Source organism: Varroa destructor, unplaced genomic scaffold, assembly GCF_002443255.2.
Source record: "Varroa destructor unplaced genomic scaffold, Vdes_3.0 BEIS01000007.1, whole genome shotgun sequence".
Classification (NCBI taxonomy): domain Eukaryota; kingdom Metazoa; phylum Arthropoda; class Arachnida; order Mesostigmata; family Varroidae; genus Varroa; species Varroa destructor.
The window spans coordinates 13,561,188-13,576,373 of NW_019211460.1; the positions used below are offsets into that span (position 1 = coordinate 13,561,188).

Below are 15,186 nucleotides of genomic sequence, written 5' to 3' on the forward strand. Positions count from 1 at the left end.
TAAGTTTGCGATTTGAGTTTATTATAACTTCTTTAGGAACGAATGGATAAGTAAAGACAGCATATGCGTATTGTAAGTCGGCCGTTTTTCGTTTCTATGCGAAGAAGTACGTTATAACTTGAAATTATTTCAATGACCTATTTACATATTGCACTAGATATTTTGATGAACTTATTCTAACGGGATACGGCCTTTCGGCATGGCATAACTAGTAAAGTAACAACACTATATTAGGCACAAAGTTCGTGTTGACGCGTTATACAAGATGTCACTAACATTGTTGAGTTAATAGCAGAATGGCTTTGCAAGACTCCACTATCTGGCGCGAAGTTTAAATCACCAAAAAGGTAAATATAGTTCACTTTCCTGTCTCTCTGTAATTAGGTGTACGCAACAAGAGTTTTATGTGTGTCCCGACCGACGGAGGATACGTAAGGCCATACAGTCCACCACCATGCCAAGTCTTCCTCCTCTATTGTATGCTCCAATAGAAACAAAAATAGGTCTTCGGACAAGTCACATATCCCTAACGTAAGGCACGCGTAACGACTCTGGCTGGGGAACAACAAGCTACTATAAATATTTGCACGGGTTACCCAAATGAACCATTTTGTAGTATTCGTTCTCGTATCGATCGGTTTCCCCGTACCGTGCAGGACTAACCTCCCAGTATATTTGTACGAAATTAATTTACAGCTTCATCGATTATTTTCACATTAATTATGTACTACATATGCGTCTAGTTTCTCGTGTGCCGTCCTCTTTTTGGGCATGGTAATTCTATATAGCGGCTTCATGCGTGAGCACCTTCTTCCATCGCGCTGAATCCTCGTCACTAACAGCCCATGTCCACGGCAATCCATTAAAGACTGATCTCAGCCAAATTAGACCGTTCGTTTTTCCAATGTATTTTGCTCAGTAGAGCGTTAGTCTGTCAGGACGCCCATTCATCAACATCCTGAAAAGGAAAAAACAGATATCTCATTTAGCCGTATAATTGCTCTGGATCTGCTCGGTGACCATTTTATAATATAAATCTGTAATACTTCAATGTTATGGTCGATAAGATTGTTTAAGATAGTTGTTCACACGATCATATGCTAGCAATCTATAAGCGTATCCTGTGTGTTTGCGCCCACTTTTTTCCTTTTCTCTCGATATTATATCGCTTTATTTGCTTTTCGTTCGGTACTGCTGCGACTAAGCAATTTTGCTTGGGCCACATTACGCGATAACGACGTTCTCAAATTCGTCTACATGTTGACGGTTTTCGCTCTCTGAGACCGTACGACTCTGCAATTGTAACAGCAAAAAAAATGAAGGGTGTTAAATGTATGTATTATATACCTGGCACCCTGTATGGGTTTATATAGGATTCGTAGACGACTCTTACTATATGAAAGCGGCGAACGTGCCGTTAACCGAATAGTACTGAATAATACAGATCTGTAAACAAATTGGCAATTTTTTCCGGGATCCGTCATCCGCTGCTTGCCTCAGCGAACTACATCACACTGAACAGTGGAGCGGTTCACATACATCTTTAGCCCTTAACCCAGATCAGTTCTTCCCGAGTTATGCGATATCCTGCGTGCTCATCTTATCGGATACTCTGGTACCGAAGTATATTGATGGACATACATACATACAGACGAACAAAAAACGTACCGGACAATCGCATAGGTAATCATTTAGTCTGATAACATTCTGTATACACACTTGCCCTATTTATACTCTGTGTGGATATTTTGGACACGCGGGAATTTGTATCTATAAGGCCATCGACCATACACAGCAGGGCATTAAAGCATTTGTTGGCTGTATGACACCTCCTTATTGAATGTATTGCTAAATTATTTGCTCTTTCACATTATGAAAGAGCTTGTCGATTGGATATCCTAAGCATACGGTAACAGGGTCTTTCCACTTCACAGTATCTTGCCAGTATCATAGCAATGACTATTACCGCATGGCAGTGGCCAAACAAAATGTCCCAAGTTTGAAGTTTACTGTGAGAAATTCGGTTAGAGATGTTCCAGTCTATAATCGTTCACCTCTGGCATTGGGAGAGTGACCTAAAAAAATTGAAGCTGGGGTATCCCAAGGTAAATTTGGGTAAGTTCGCCAGTAACTAACTTGTAAGGGCGATATGTCAGAGTTAACTGCGCCGTATGGTCGTAACTATTGCCTTTCACGCCACGCAACTACAAACAAAGATGCAACGTTCAGGAGACTGATGATCTTATTTTACAGAATGAAAATTAAAATGTAGAAGACAACTCTGTAAACATGCCGCTGATACTAAAATTATATATAAAAACTGAACCTGAATAAAAATATGTTACGTAGTCTAGAATTGGAGCCTAGAAGCTGATTGATTTACATACTTTGTATATCGTTCCGTTAGAACTGTTTTATATATCCTTACCATGGAAAACCTCTCTACACGCAATAAGGCTCGGCATGATTTTACTTTTGTCTATCTCATTTTCCCTCGACTTGTCGGTAATCAATTCAGGAAAATGTCTCTCTTGAAGAAAAATACCTCGTTTATTATGCGGAGAACTGGAAGGTCGTCACATGCGTGCTTTGGTCGAATTTAGGAAGACTGACCTTATGAGAACCTTTTTACAGTTTAAATACCATTAGGGAGGTTTCCTACGTCCCGCTGCCGTGTCATTTGTTTACCACTGTCTCCCACGTTGGCTTGTTGAGTTCGTGGCGTTCTACGGGATCGCGCTTGCGCAATTCCGCCCACCATTGCCAACGCCGCAGAGATAAAGCTCTGACGTCGGTTATTATCTTATTTCCATATCCAGCAAAGAGCCCGTGATGGGCGCGCGTGGGATGAAAGTACGTACGGCTGACATTTCTGGCTGTGTTTTATTTACACATTGAATGAGTATCGCTATACCAGACTTGTGTCTTTACGGTTCCGTTTGGTGTCTCTGAGGTGCGCTCCAGCGAACTGACAACAAATCAAAGCTCCACGATGTTTCATTGATCACTTCTTATCCACTAGGTGCATTTTTGAGGGCTGATCCCTTAAGTAAGTTGCTCTAGATTGTTCCGGTGCCGAAGAACCTGCTGGTGCAATGTTAGGAAACTATGTTACAGACAGAAAAAAAAGGGACGCACAACTTTATAGTTGGGTGCACGCGTATTGCTCGTATCTGGTGTCTTAGAATTGGTAATCTAGACAAAAAGGAACGAATGAGAAGTAACAAAAAAAAAATGCTCCGAGTTCATGTTCACGTTCAAAGGTTCGACATTAGAGGTACAAACGAGCTGAAACAACCAACGAGTGGTCACCTTTGCTCTACAGCGTTTCTCAGAAACGATTAGTGGTAAAACTTTTAGAATTGTCGGAAGACAAATTAGGAAAAGAAGAATATCGGAAGAAAAATATATTAGTATGGAACGAAAATTATATACGAAAATACTTCTATCATTTAATTAAAGCGCCTAGGAAAATTTTCCGTCTGTAGGTTCATCCGTGCACAAGTGTTATCTAGCGTCTATCCAGTCAATAACAATATTTTTACTTTAAACATAATTTTTTTTTATGTTGTATGCAACAATTCCTCCATATTGGTACATACGTAGTTGGTAATATGACAAAAACAATATTGAACCTACTAATTAACCAATGCTCACCAGAACGGCTCGTTGGTGTGTCGTGTAAGCAGAATAACTAAATATATAATTAAGCGATTGGTTTATACTGAATTAACTGTTTACGCTAACTAGACCGGAATCACTATCGAATTCTCTCAATAGTTCAACGAATTCGAATTACACGCTGGGTTTGTACAGGAAACCTCGTAAAAGTCTGACCTAGCTCCAAGTATTGGGTGCATTGATTTAACGTAGCACAGATGACTGAGAATAACGCGATACTGCCATCTCTATCGTACAGGGACCGTCCTGAAACCATGAACTTTGCAGGGCATGTCGACCAAAGAATGATCAATCGCCATTGAATTACCTCTTCATGGAATGCCATAATAGGTAGCCTCCGTGAGCGATGGATGCGGGATTCACCGAGAATATTCACAAAGTGATTGTCATAGACGCGGTACGTATCACCAGTACAGGTCGTCTCGAAAAATCGCTCGCCGGATATGATATCGCAGTAGAAGCCTTCTAAAATATATCAATTGTAATGTTAGCCAGCTAGCCTGATCGAAGTTATCGCTGAACTGTCAACGGGCGCCATTGTTGTGCCATTTATTATCTATATCCAACAGACTGCTCAAAGTAGGTGATGCTTAACGGCTACATATAATCTTTTTACTTAGTTAATTATATTCAACTTTAACATCGCTACGAAATTGGTCCAAGGCCTGTAATCTACGCTTCAATAGACAATATTATTTATGCTGTTCGCTCATTGATTTCAAATGTCATATTCATGTATCCAAGATAATCTGCTCCGCAAAATGGATGACTTACCTTATCTTGCATCTAGGTAACTTGTGTTAACGTTATATTAACCTTGGTGTATCAGCAAGTTATCTATCTACTAAATGTGGATCTCTTAGGGAGCCCTTGGTGGTTTCCAATAGTTTTACTATTGGACATCTCAAAGCCCTCGATAATCGAACTATTGAATTATACTCCGGCAGCTCATAGCTGAGCTGCACAGACGCTAATTTCAATGTAACGTATTTAGGAGAATATCTGCAAGCAGCAGAAGACCAGTCGGACCCGCTAAATCCTTTCGGGCATACCTGAGTTTATCTGTAGGTCAAATAAGTGACCTGCCAAACCTTATATCTTTCCTGTTTTTTTCTATTCGCCACATTTCCATACAGCCCGGGCGAAGTTTGTTCAGCCTTCGTTCGAAAGCCGCTTTCGTACTCGTGTTTATATACAAAGCAGCTTTTTAGGCCGTAAAAAATCATAGCAATCAATAGACCAGACATCAGCTGTGCGTTCCAGCTTCCGGGGAGGGTACTTGGGCTCCTTCTCTTACTGGCTTGAGATAAACCGACATCTCTCGAGTTCATACGTGGTCGACGTAAGGAGTCGGCCAATCAGACGGTTATCCTTACTCTTTTCTAAGCTGAGTGTCAGACTTAACGGCTCACAACCATCGGTCATTGAATAATCCTGACCCGAAATTGTAACCGTCTTTAATTTTTCCTGAGGATCTCAAATGCTTGCTCTCATTCTAAAAATAATTTTCCACGAATTCAGGAACCAGTGATGCCCACCGTTCTCTAAATATCTTGACCGTCTGTTTCATCCACACCTGTCCATAGCAGCAATAACGTGCGATGTGGGATACTGACTTCAGCGATGCTTCTTTGGAAGCCTTGTGCGTTCCTAGCTGAGTGGTCATTGGTCCCCTTCTGATGGCTGACAGATTAGTCACGCTTGCCCTCGGCCGACTGCACGCAATCGAGAAATCTTTGCATGTACAGGACCAACTCTCAATTAAGGCGGCTTCGTCGTCCTAGAAGGGGACGGGCAAGTGTGCTTAGTCAATCGTGCATGCCGTGCATTGCACGTCCCTTTTGGCACCCAAGTCGCCCCCCCCCCCCCCCCCTCCCTTCTAACGCTAGTGTCGCTCGGCCAATCGCTCTCTGAGCCCACTTCTTCGCTCTTGTACGCTTTTGTAGTGCAGCTTATACGCACGTGGACCGCGTCCGGTAGCTGTGGCATGGTCGTTGTTTGTGTAAATTGTCCTGGGCAATCCACATGTTTGTGTACCGCGATTGACAAGGCGTCGCGTTATATCCTCGCTTAATGATGTATGACTGTTAGACAGCAGGATTGCGAAGCTTAACCGTATAAGTGTGGAAGTTACAAACAAATAGATCATGCTTTGACAACGTTATTAGAAAAAAAGTGGTGTTATAAGGGTGATATGCTGATTCTGCACTTTAGAGTCTCATAACAATAGCAAAGTTTAGGAAAAGCTCAATCATTCAGCTTGCTAGATCTCTCTACCAAGTGCTCTATTCCTCATAAGATGAGCTCTATATACATTTACACAAAGCAATCTATAATTTACAAACAGAAATCGACGTGTGCTGAATGAAAGCACTGAGGTGGCCCTTTCTAACATACCTCGTAGGGTGGTATTAAAGTCCCCTCGGGCAGCCTTCTCGCCAGTGGCTAATGCTACAAATGATCTTCCTTTTCTCGCAAACGATATTATCGTATCATCGTCGTCCAGCCGAACCTGAAACAAAAATATCGCGCTTTCTGTGCGATTGTGTATTAAACAGTTGTATATACTGGGCGGTACCGTTTACATGTGCTAAAGTACAAACGAGAAGAATATGGCAAAGATAAGAGGAGACAAGGAACAAATCAAATACAGACGTTATCGAGAGACTAACGTATGCGTGTATAGAAAGACCTGATGCAGCTCATTGGCACACAGCAGCACAAGAAAGCGTTCGAATTCAATATATGGCCGCAGTATCGATTAGTTTGAAGATGGATTGGATGATTTGAATGAGAGATTTTAATGTTTCATAGAATTGTCATACCGAAGAACGAACGGGCGACGGTCGACTACTAAAACCAATGGAACGGAATTGCCCTGTAGTATTCGAAGCCTCATGAGTCACGAACAGCCTAGACAGCAATGAACTTATTAACACACTAAATCAATTCTCACGTTATAGCGTGTTGTTACGTTTGCAACACTATTGCTGCCAACGGTTTACGAAATCGACTTCGAAATTTCCTAGGTTTTTTATCTTAGTAATATGTTAGTCCCAAATATTGCAAAATTGCACACAACTTCGCATCGTTACCTATTCGCAAATGTACAATTTAATCAAGAGCTGTATTTAATTTTTTTTTGATCGAGCTTTAGGCAAGCGGCAAAATATGATCACGCTAAATGCCCCGACCGTGTCATTTTTTAGTCGATACGCGTAAATAGAGCAAACATCTCATGAACGTTTTCTGGCTATCTACAAACGCTTTGAACATAAATTTTCCATGCTCTTTTGTATGGCCGAACGTTTTTTCGTAAGGTCTCAAGTTCTTTATCTGGCCTTTCGATGAAACCAGTTGACGTCTGAAGGTAAAGGTTCAATAACATATGAAACATATCGAACTACGTCAGCAACTCTATATCCCTAGTTCAATTACAGGTCTAAGAGGCCCATGAAAAGGGCCATCATCAATACGGGCCATATGAAGCGTCTAGAAGAGAGTGCACACTACTGTTACCCCGTTTCGCACGACGCATTGTAACACGAAGTTTCATTTTTCTAATAGGTCGATTAAATAAACAGTTACTGACTTTCCACCACACATAAATATACAGCTCACACATATAAATTTATTCTTTGCTATTAATTATTGCTTCAGCCGATCAAAGGATTCTCCTATATGATTGCCTACATCGACTTGGGGAAGTCCTTTCCTTTTCTTGCAGTCTCCCAGACCAAGCCCGTGAAACGTTTGTTTAGGCCACTACAGTGGCATTTTTGTCTAATTCCTTGGCATATGGAATATCATTCTGTTCGTTTTTTAATTGTTGACAAAAATCAGACTCGATGTTATCATCATCCCAATTGTCGTCCCACAAATTGGCCTTTCTCATAGGCTCATCAATTTTAGCGGCGCACTCTTCCGCTGGAAACTCCTCAAATTCATCATCTTCCTCAAGAAGACAAAGATCTATTTTCTTTGGAAGCGACAATGGTCCTACAGATTTCGAAGGCAATGCTTCTGCAGGCTTCGTAGTACGTGAATTTGATGCCATGCTCTTGAGCTATACACAGAATCTTAGTTCAGCAACTTCCTATTGTAACGATAACGTTCACAGAGCGTTTGCATCAAAAACTTAGCGAACGTTTTCGAGCTTGACGAAACAAAATAATACGAAGTAAGTACCACAATCGTGAAAGAACTCCGCTAGACGTACCGATGTTATCCCTAGCAGACGATCTGGACTAAGCAGGCATATCTATAAATACTAATATGGCCGAAGTGAGAAAAATTAATTACATTTCAAGAAAGTTGTATTGGCTTCGCTGGATGCACTCACTGCGACAATGATTGGTCCAAGGCAATATTGTTAGGTGTAGGATGAACATTCCTTATCTAACATAAATGCACTTTGCAGATTATTAATATAATATTTGATTGCACTTCCGTTGTATTAAACCTACGATTTCCAGAAAGCTCCATTATTCAGGTATAGTTCTATTTATATAGTTCAACTTCCTAGAAGTTACGGAGCATCTTCGAAACGCCGCCAGCTTTCTATAAGCTGGGATGTACAGACTAGCTCAACATCTTACAAATCTTGCGCATTCAACAATACATGGAGGCGGTACTGTTGCGTCTCTCTACTTACAAGTAAACACAAGAACCCTTCACTAGCTCCCTGTTAGGAAGCAACGCCGAAGTTCTTATGACTTCCTTAGATTGGTGCATTATATCTTTATTTTTTTTCCTCGACCTTCGCCCTGAAGAGCGTTAGATCTTCCGTGCCTGGAGCCTCTCTAAGTATCGCGCGAGCACGGAAGCTCTGAGGCGCGCGGTTGACCCGACAGCCACAATAGGGTATTGTATTGATCCTGATTACCACGGTTCTAGTAAAATTCGTCTTATGTCAATGTTCAAAATATTGCACTGGTGCAATATACTTTTTACTACTAGACATTAATATCAAAATAGCCATGCGTTCATTCTGACTCAAACTATTGGTGTTATCAGTAAGATAAAAACAATTCGCTCGATGAAGACGAGAACTTCTCGGCGCGTACATTTTATCCGTTCATTCAGTTGTCTTCCTACGGAACTCTATTATAAGGTTGCGGTTCTAGCAAACTAATTAGAAGTTTTCTAGGCTGCAATCTGTTCATGATACAATCTTTGTATGAGCAAATTGGCGGCAAATGCGATAGGCCGTGGCGGGAAGGACGTCATGGCAGTATTACGGAACGATAACAAGTTAGACGTCCATGAAGATTCAACGATCAGTCATACAGCCAACATCGCTACCGAAAACAATATTTGACATCAACTATCAAAGCGCTGCTATTCGTTATCGACGATACAACATAGTGTGGGACCTAATGACTATGACCGTATCCCTGCGAGCGAACGTGACAGTAACGTGAAAATGCGTTTTAAGGCGATTCTGAGTATTAAGCAGATCTCTGATTGGTATCCATTGGAAGGTTGTGACAGCTGATGTGGCTAACTTTTAATTTTTTCTATATTATCTTCCACATTTTCTGAAAAAGACACATTAGTAGATGGAAAAAAATTTTCTTTGTTAGGTAGCTTTGTTGATGTCAGTCTTTCACATTAACCGATAGATACGGAAATGGATATTTGGACACAAAAACTGGCAATTAATCGAATGCGATAGCTTCTTCGTTTGAAGGTTTTTTTTTATTTTTATTTTTTTTTTTTTTTCGTATGTATATATATAGGTTTATAGGGCGGAGTGTATTTTGGTATCAGTCAAAAGTTATTGATGAATTAAGTCAAACTGTAGCACATGTTCGTAAACTTATTTTTTAATTTTTGATTTATATAACATTTGATATATAAGAGGGAGTTCAAAATAAATAAAAATGTAATAAATGTATATCGATACTGACAAAAATAGTTAAGTAAATATTGTAAAACCCTAGTGGTCGCAATTGGTCTTTGTATGTAACGGTGGGATTCTGAGTATTTTTTTCAAATTAATGTTAATCAAAAAATTATACCGGCAAATGAAAAGTGGATTTTTTTTAATCCAAAAACGACTAAAATAACATAACGAAAGATGAAAAATATTGAGTTCGGTAACGTCAATACATCAACCAAAACATGAAATTGTCGTGAAGTGTTTCTTTATATCTTCGTTTAGAGCAACTACCTATTATGGAAAAAAAAAAAGAAAAAAATCTTAAGCCTTAAAAGTGTTTCGGTACTAGAACCTACCTTTATTTGGTGTGAATATTTCGTGTAAATAAATGAAAAACTATTTCAACCCTTGGCAACGTTCAGCATTAATAAGTCAGCCGACCTTTTCGACCGCAACGCATATTAAAAGTCAGCTGAAGACTAATTGAAGTCACTTCCGTTTCTCAGATGTCAATTCATGGCCGGCTCTATTTGTGTGCATCCCAGAAACAGAGCCAATCACCCAACGCTACAGACGCCCCAAAATCATCTTGAGGAATTGTATCAAAAGCCCACATATCGTAATGACCAAGACAAATCGATCGAGCTCCCTGGCAGGTATACTAATGCAGACCGATGAAATAGCTACAAAAACATAGCGGAATAAATGAAAGAGGATAATTGCTGGTGTCAAGCCGGTTTCGAAAGTTCTTCTATTATTTCTACAGGATTATGTCAGGTTAAGGAAATTAATTGCACTGGCTAGTTAATGTTATATTGAAACAGTCAGCTTCACGTAATACTTCAGATTGATAGTGACGACTGATGTCGATCAACATATAATTAGGCGACTATGACGTCAACAAAATCGAAATAGCTTTCCGTTGCGACATCCTAATTCCATCCACGCCAGAGCTAATGCAGTATTACCAACCCCCCATCAGACAGACAACATTGTATCGTTGACAGCATATTAGCAGAATATGAAGCAGCTAAAAGAGAAGATTGACTATTACGACACTATCGTACTTTTTTAGCATTGTTATTTCATTGACTGTAGCCCTTAGTTTCCTGCGTGTAAAAGATTGCCAATGGTAAAATGCCTTCAAGCGTTTATACATAAAATAATGCTTATTATGCTATGCCAATGGTTTGTTTCTTAGATGTCGATGGCCGATAGAAGAGCTCGGGAACATCTGCCTTTTTGTTCATACACAAACGTGGGTACTCGTATATTAAATGTGTGCACGTGTACACCTACGAGGAAGTCGTGACGTGTTAAATGTGCTCGTGATTATGTCTGTGGCAACAAATAATTCCTATCCTTGCGTCTTACAAGATTTTCGCCCTAGCTTACTCATGTCGCTAAAGGAAGTCGCGGTAACGCCTTCGTCTAGGGGGTACAATACGGTGTCTGCATTGAAGGCAAAACAGCTACATCTGATGAGATCCACAGAAGAGCTGTGCCGTAATTCAAGGCTCATTAGCGTTGCGTTCATTGAAATTTGCACGAGACAATTGAGAAAATGCACAAACCAGCTCGGAGGGATGTAAAAGTTACTGCTAGATATCGATTGGACAACAAAACCAGAAAAGAAATAAATAAGTATCCAATATATTTTTCTTCAAAGACGTTAGTATATCAATGTGTAAAAACAACTCACGATAACGTCTAAATAATATCAATAGAAAACAATACCAGCAGCAAGAAAAGTTTCATACGTTCATGGCAGAACTTGTCCCGGCCACGTTTCGCCATTGAGGAATTCTGGATAGCGCCCCTAAACGATGTATGCACTCCCACCCACCGGAACACGATCCATCCTAAGAGTATATTTCATACACAGATATGCCTATTTTATTATTAATAATATTATCATTACCATTGTGCTATGAAATAAAGACTTAGAAATGTACCCTACGACGAGAAACTATACAAATTTCAGCAACAACCTAGACCCTTTCATACGAACCCTGTATGTACGAAGAGAGTTCGTTTAGTTATACAAGTAAAAATTGACCTGATGATTTGTTATGTAGTTCCGACTCTGTTCGGATTACAATTTTATTTGTGGGCACACTTTTTATTTAATTACAACTAATATATAATTAACTTTAATGGAGCTTATTTATATATATATATATAGGCTGTATATGCATTTAGATTAATTTTGACTTGCTCACATCTTATTCAATTCAAATAAATCAGAATATCTCTGTTAATCAAAACGCACCTTTTTCGAAACGACAGGCAGCGTATCAAAATCAGTTGACGATGGAGGGCCCAGTTCTGCAGGATTAATTCCCAGCGCGGGGGGTTTTTCAAGTGCCCATCCTTTGATGTGTGAACAAAAGTGTTAGACATTGTTAGTTAAGAGGGAACCGTTTATTTTTTAGTAGTATTTCTTTAGCAGGGCTAGTATTTTTAAAACCAGACCAACGAATGCAACAGAAAGTAGAGAGCTTTCTTTGCTTCTTCGTATATAAGCTTTTTTTGCATACGTATACGTATCTGCAATGGTGTAGCTTTGGTGCTCCGAGTTCGAATCGGATTTGAACAGTGATCGTTACAAGAGAGGCAAGATGCGATGCATTGCATTGGCGAACAAACAATTTGTAAGTTGCTTGGTTTTTTTAGCGTACCACTTATGCATGCAGCTGTCTGATTAACTGAATTAAGACAAACTAACTAAATTTCAATTAGTAGGTTGGTATTTTAACTTAAATCTACATTAGGATGTATTAGATGGCGGCAGAAGGAGATAGGAAGTTATTGCCGACCAGGATATGAGCGAAAAAACCCCATTTGCCGGAAGGCAACGGACTGATGTCGTTCTTTCCGTACCGTCCTGTAGCTGATACACTTCAACCACTTAGTAGTGATACCGATGAAAAAATACAAATATGAAACTTCGATGTCCTGGAGGATGAAGGCGTTGGGGGAAAATATTGAGTTGCAACCCCTAGCGTGGCACAGCTCTTGTAAATTCTTCGCTGATGCATCACTGCTAAGTCGAAGAACAAACTTAGCACAATAGAACAGCACCGCTTTTTTTAAAGCTTCTCAAAAATCAACTTGAAACGTTTTCTACAGGGTACGGAGCTCTAGAATACATTGCAATCACCTAAGTCGAGTTAAGCACTTCAGCAGTAAGTGACATAAGTTGGTGTGTTTGCAGCCAAGCATACAAACAATGCATTTTTGTGAGGAACATAGCGATAAACTGCCTTTGGACCTTGATCACTTTCTAACGCCGGCCGAATTTAGGTTACAGGTTTAACCGATAAGCGTCAATATAGCTCTTAAATGTGAGTAACCTGTTTGAGGTAGCAAACGTTTTCCTTACAACAGTGCTGCCTTTCCCATTTCGACAACGTTGTATTCTAAGTTAAACGATATCGTGTTCGACAATACGTGTATTTCCTGCGTTCTAAAATTTAGCAACATTTTTTTGACCATCATTTTATCTGTCGGTTGGTCATCGTCTGGACCTTCTCCACAGTCTCAAAATGATTGGCTGCCAGCACCTATGTCGTCTGCTGCATCCACAACGTAGGCGAACACGGCGAAACGTGGCAGGCATCAACATGGCTACCTAAGACAGACCTCCAACAAAAGCTGTCCTAGAAGCAACCTGACAAGCGGCTGGATGGGAGCTACCTCGCCAACTGCTAACAAGCAACCAGGACAATACGACGATTACGAACGGGTCGAGCATACATATGAGGCAGACTGTGAATGCTGGATTGGCGGCGTCGCCTTCAGCTTTCGTTGATCAAAAAGGAGAAACGAGTACTAAGCAGAGCAGAAGCGGCGAATCGGGCAACATGCCGTTCCTGGAAGAAGCGACGGCGAAAACCGGAAAGAGGTAAAGGCGCGCGACCACCCATACCCGCTGTCGCCTGTCACGATGAATGGCATTTGGGTGTGGAAGCATGCGTACGGAGTATGAGGTTTTGATGAAGACGGCGTCGCAGAACGATGTGAATGACGAAATATTCACGATAATGATGGGAACAACGATGAAAATGATAACGTTGGCGGTGATTACCTTCGTACAACTGGGGAGGCGCAAGGACAGGTTCTTGTTTAAATCGTAAACGTCAAACTGAAAATCACATGCTTCTGTGTGCGACGGCGGTAGCGTAAGATTACGCCGCGCTAGTTGGAACAGGGTCCTGCATACAAAGGGCAAGAGGCGGGAAGCGTACGGAAGATTCCAGCAATGAAGCATATCTTATAGGTATTCCAGTTCTCAGGGGTCGTCAGCAAGATTGACGCGGACAGCAAATCCACTTGGAGAATTTGAAGATCTTAAAGTATGAAGATAGGGTTTTAATTGGTTAAATGGTAGATAGAACAATTGCAATTTGTAAACACTCGGTAGCAAAATACGTTGTGAGCTGGATGAATTGCATGTGATGAAAAATGTATTCGGATAGAAGCGTCCCAGCAGTATGAGGTTGCAATTATGTTAGATGCGCTCAAAGAACAGGATAATAGATATGAACGTGCTATCTCTTTTAGCGAAAACAGTGCAAGGCTTTCAACAAAGGATGTTAGACATCTAAGCCCTTAAAAAAGGACCACAGGATTCATCAAATTTCCGCTGCATATTCGGAGATCATATATCTATCAATCATCCTAGAAGACAAGTAGGAATAACACTCAGCGTACGACCTCCACGGAACCAGAGTTTCCAGTTCATCCAAATCTGACGTTTTCGTGATAACGCCACTGATATAGGAAAATCTAAAAACTCATGGAGTTTCATAATTTTTCTCTTTCCATGCTACGGGAAATGAGTACCTCCTAACCAACACGATCAGAGCATTCAATGATAAAACTATTTTCTATGTATACAATAGGTTTTTGAACGATCTTCATTTCGTCTATATTGATTATGCATCCTAGGGATTATGGAATTATATGTTCTCATTTGATGTTTAACAGCTTTCTATGTATACCTGAGTAGATAACAGGAATGCCTCGTGGCAGGAACATTGTTACCATATGTATGGCTACTCTTTGCCAAAAGTTCTCTGTGAGATCCTCCCGAGCAAGGGCTCGTGTGTGGCGCGGAAGGGCAAACACCTATGGGACAAACGGGTAAAAGGATGATACTAAGAACAACCAGCTCTCATAGAAGTCTAACGCATTTTATAGATGTACCGAATGCTCATCAAGTCAATGAAAATAGCCGGGTCTTCGTGCTCTTCCAACTTACAATCTGCAGCGTTCGCAACCGTTGAACTTATTTATGAAATGACCTTATTTGCGACATCGAATCACTTAAATGCTTGGCACGTCCATCTAGCTTTGTCCGCTCATACCACACAGAAATGTTTCTAATGATCTATCCAGATACAATGCCGACTTGACAGGCGTAAGCACTATCGCTCGGCTTCACAAGTAATCGATGAATGTTAAGCGGGGTATGTCAGCATTTTCGGTTTCCTATTATGGAAAAACCATTTTATTCACCCAAGCTAGTTTGTAACTCTAATCCAAGAATTATCCAAAATAGGGGTATGTAATTGCTAGCTATAACTACCGTTCAATTTACGAACACTAAAACCTTT

At 40.5% G+C, this 15,186-nt stretch overlaps 1 protein-coding gene across 24 annotated transcripts in view; it reads right to left on the reverse strand.

Annotated features, from left to right (window-relative positions):
• The window catches only part of LOC111253787 (alpha-amylase-like), a 51,380-nt gene continuing 36,194 nt past the window's right edge, over nucleotides 1–15,186 (reverse strand). For 9 of the 24 annotated variants that reach the window (XM_086974281.1, XM_086974279.1, XM_086974283.1 and 6 more), the window contains 7 exons: nucleotides 14,572–14,698; nucleotides 11,838–11,938; nucleotides 11,326–11,427; nucleotides 6,079–6,193; nucleotides 3,989–4,146; nucleotides 1,140–1,293; nucleotides 1–958 (listed from right to left, as the gene is read on the reverse strand). In XM_086974281.1, coding sequence (XP_086830407.1) covers nucleotides 1,225–1,293; nucleotides 3,989–4,146; nucleotides 6,079–6,193; nucleotides 11,326–11,427; nucleotides 11,838–11,938; nucleotides 14,572–14,698 — 672 coding nt within the window. In that variant the 3' untranslated portion in view covers nucleotides 1–958; nucleotides 1,140–1,224. Of the gene's footprint in view, nucleotides 1,294–2,864; nucleotides 3,085–3,988; nucleotides 4,147–6,078; nucleotides 6,217–6,506; nucleotides 6,595–7,269; nucleotides 9,222–9,893; nucleotides 10,249–11,325; nucleotides 11,428–11,837; nucleotides 11,939–14,571; nucleotides 14,699–15,186 lie in introns of those variants that run through there. The other 15 variants (XM_086974288.1, XM_086974291.1, XM_086974287.1 and 12 more) reach the window with 15 other exon arrangements.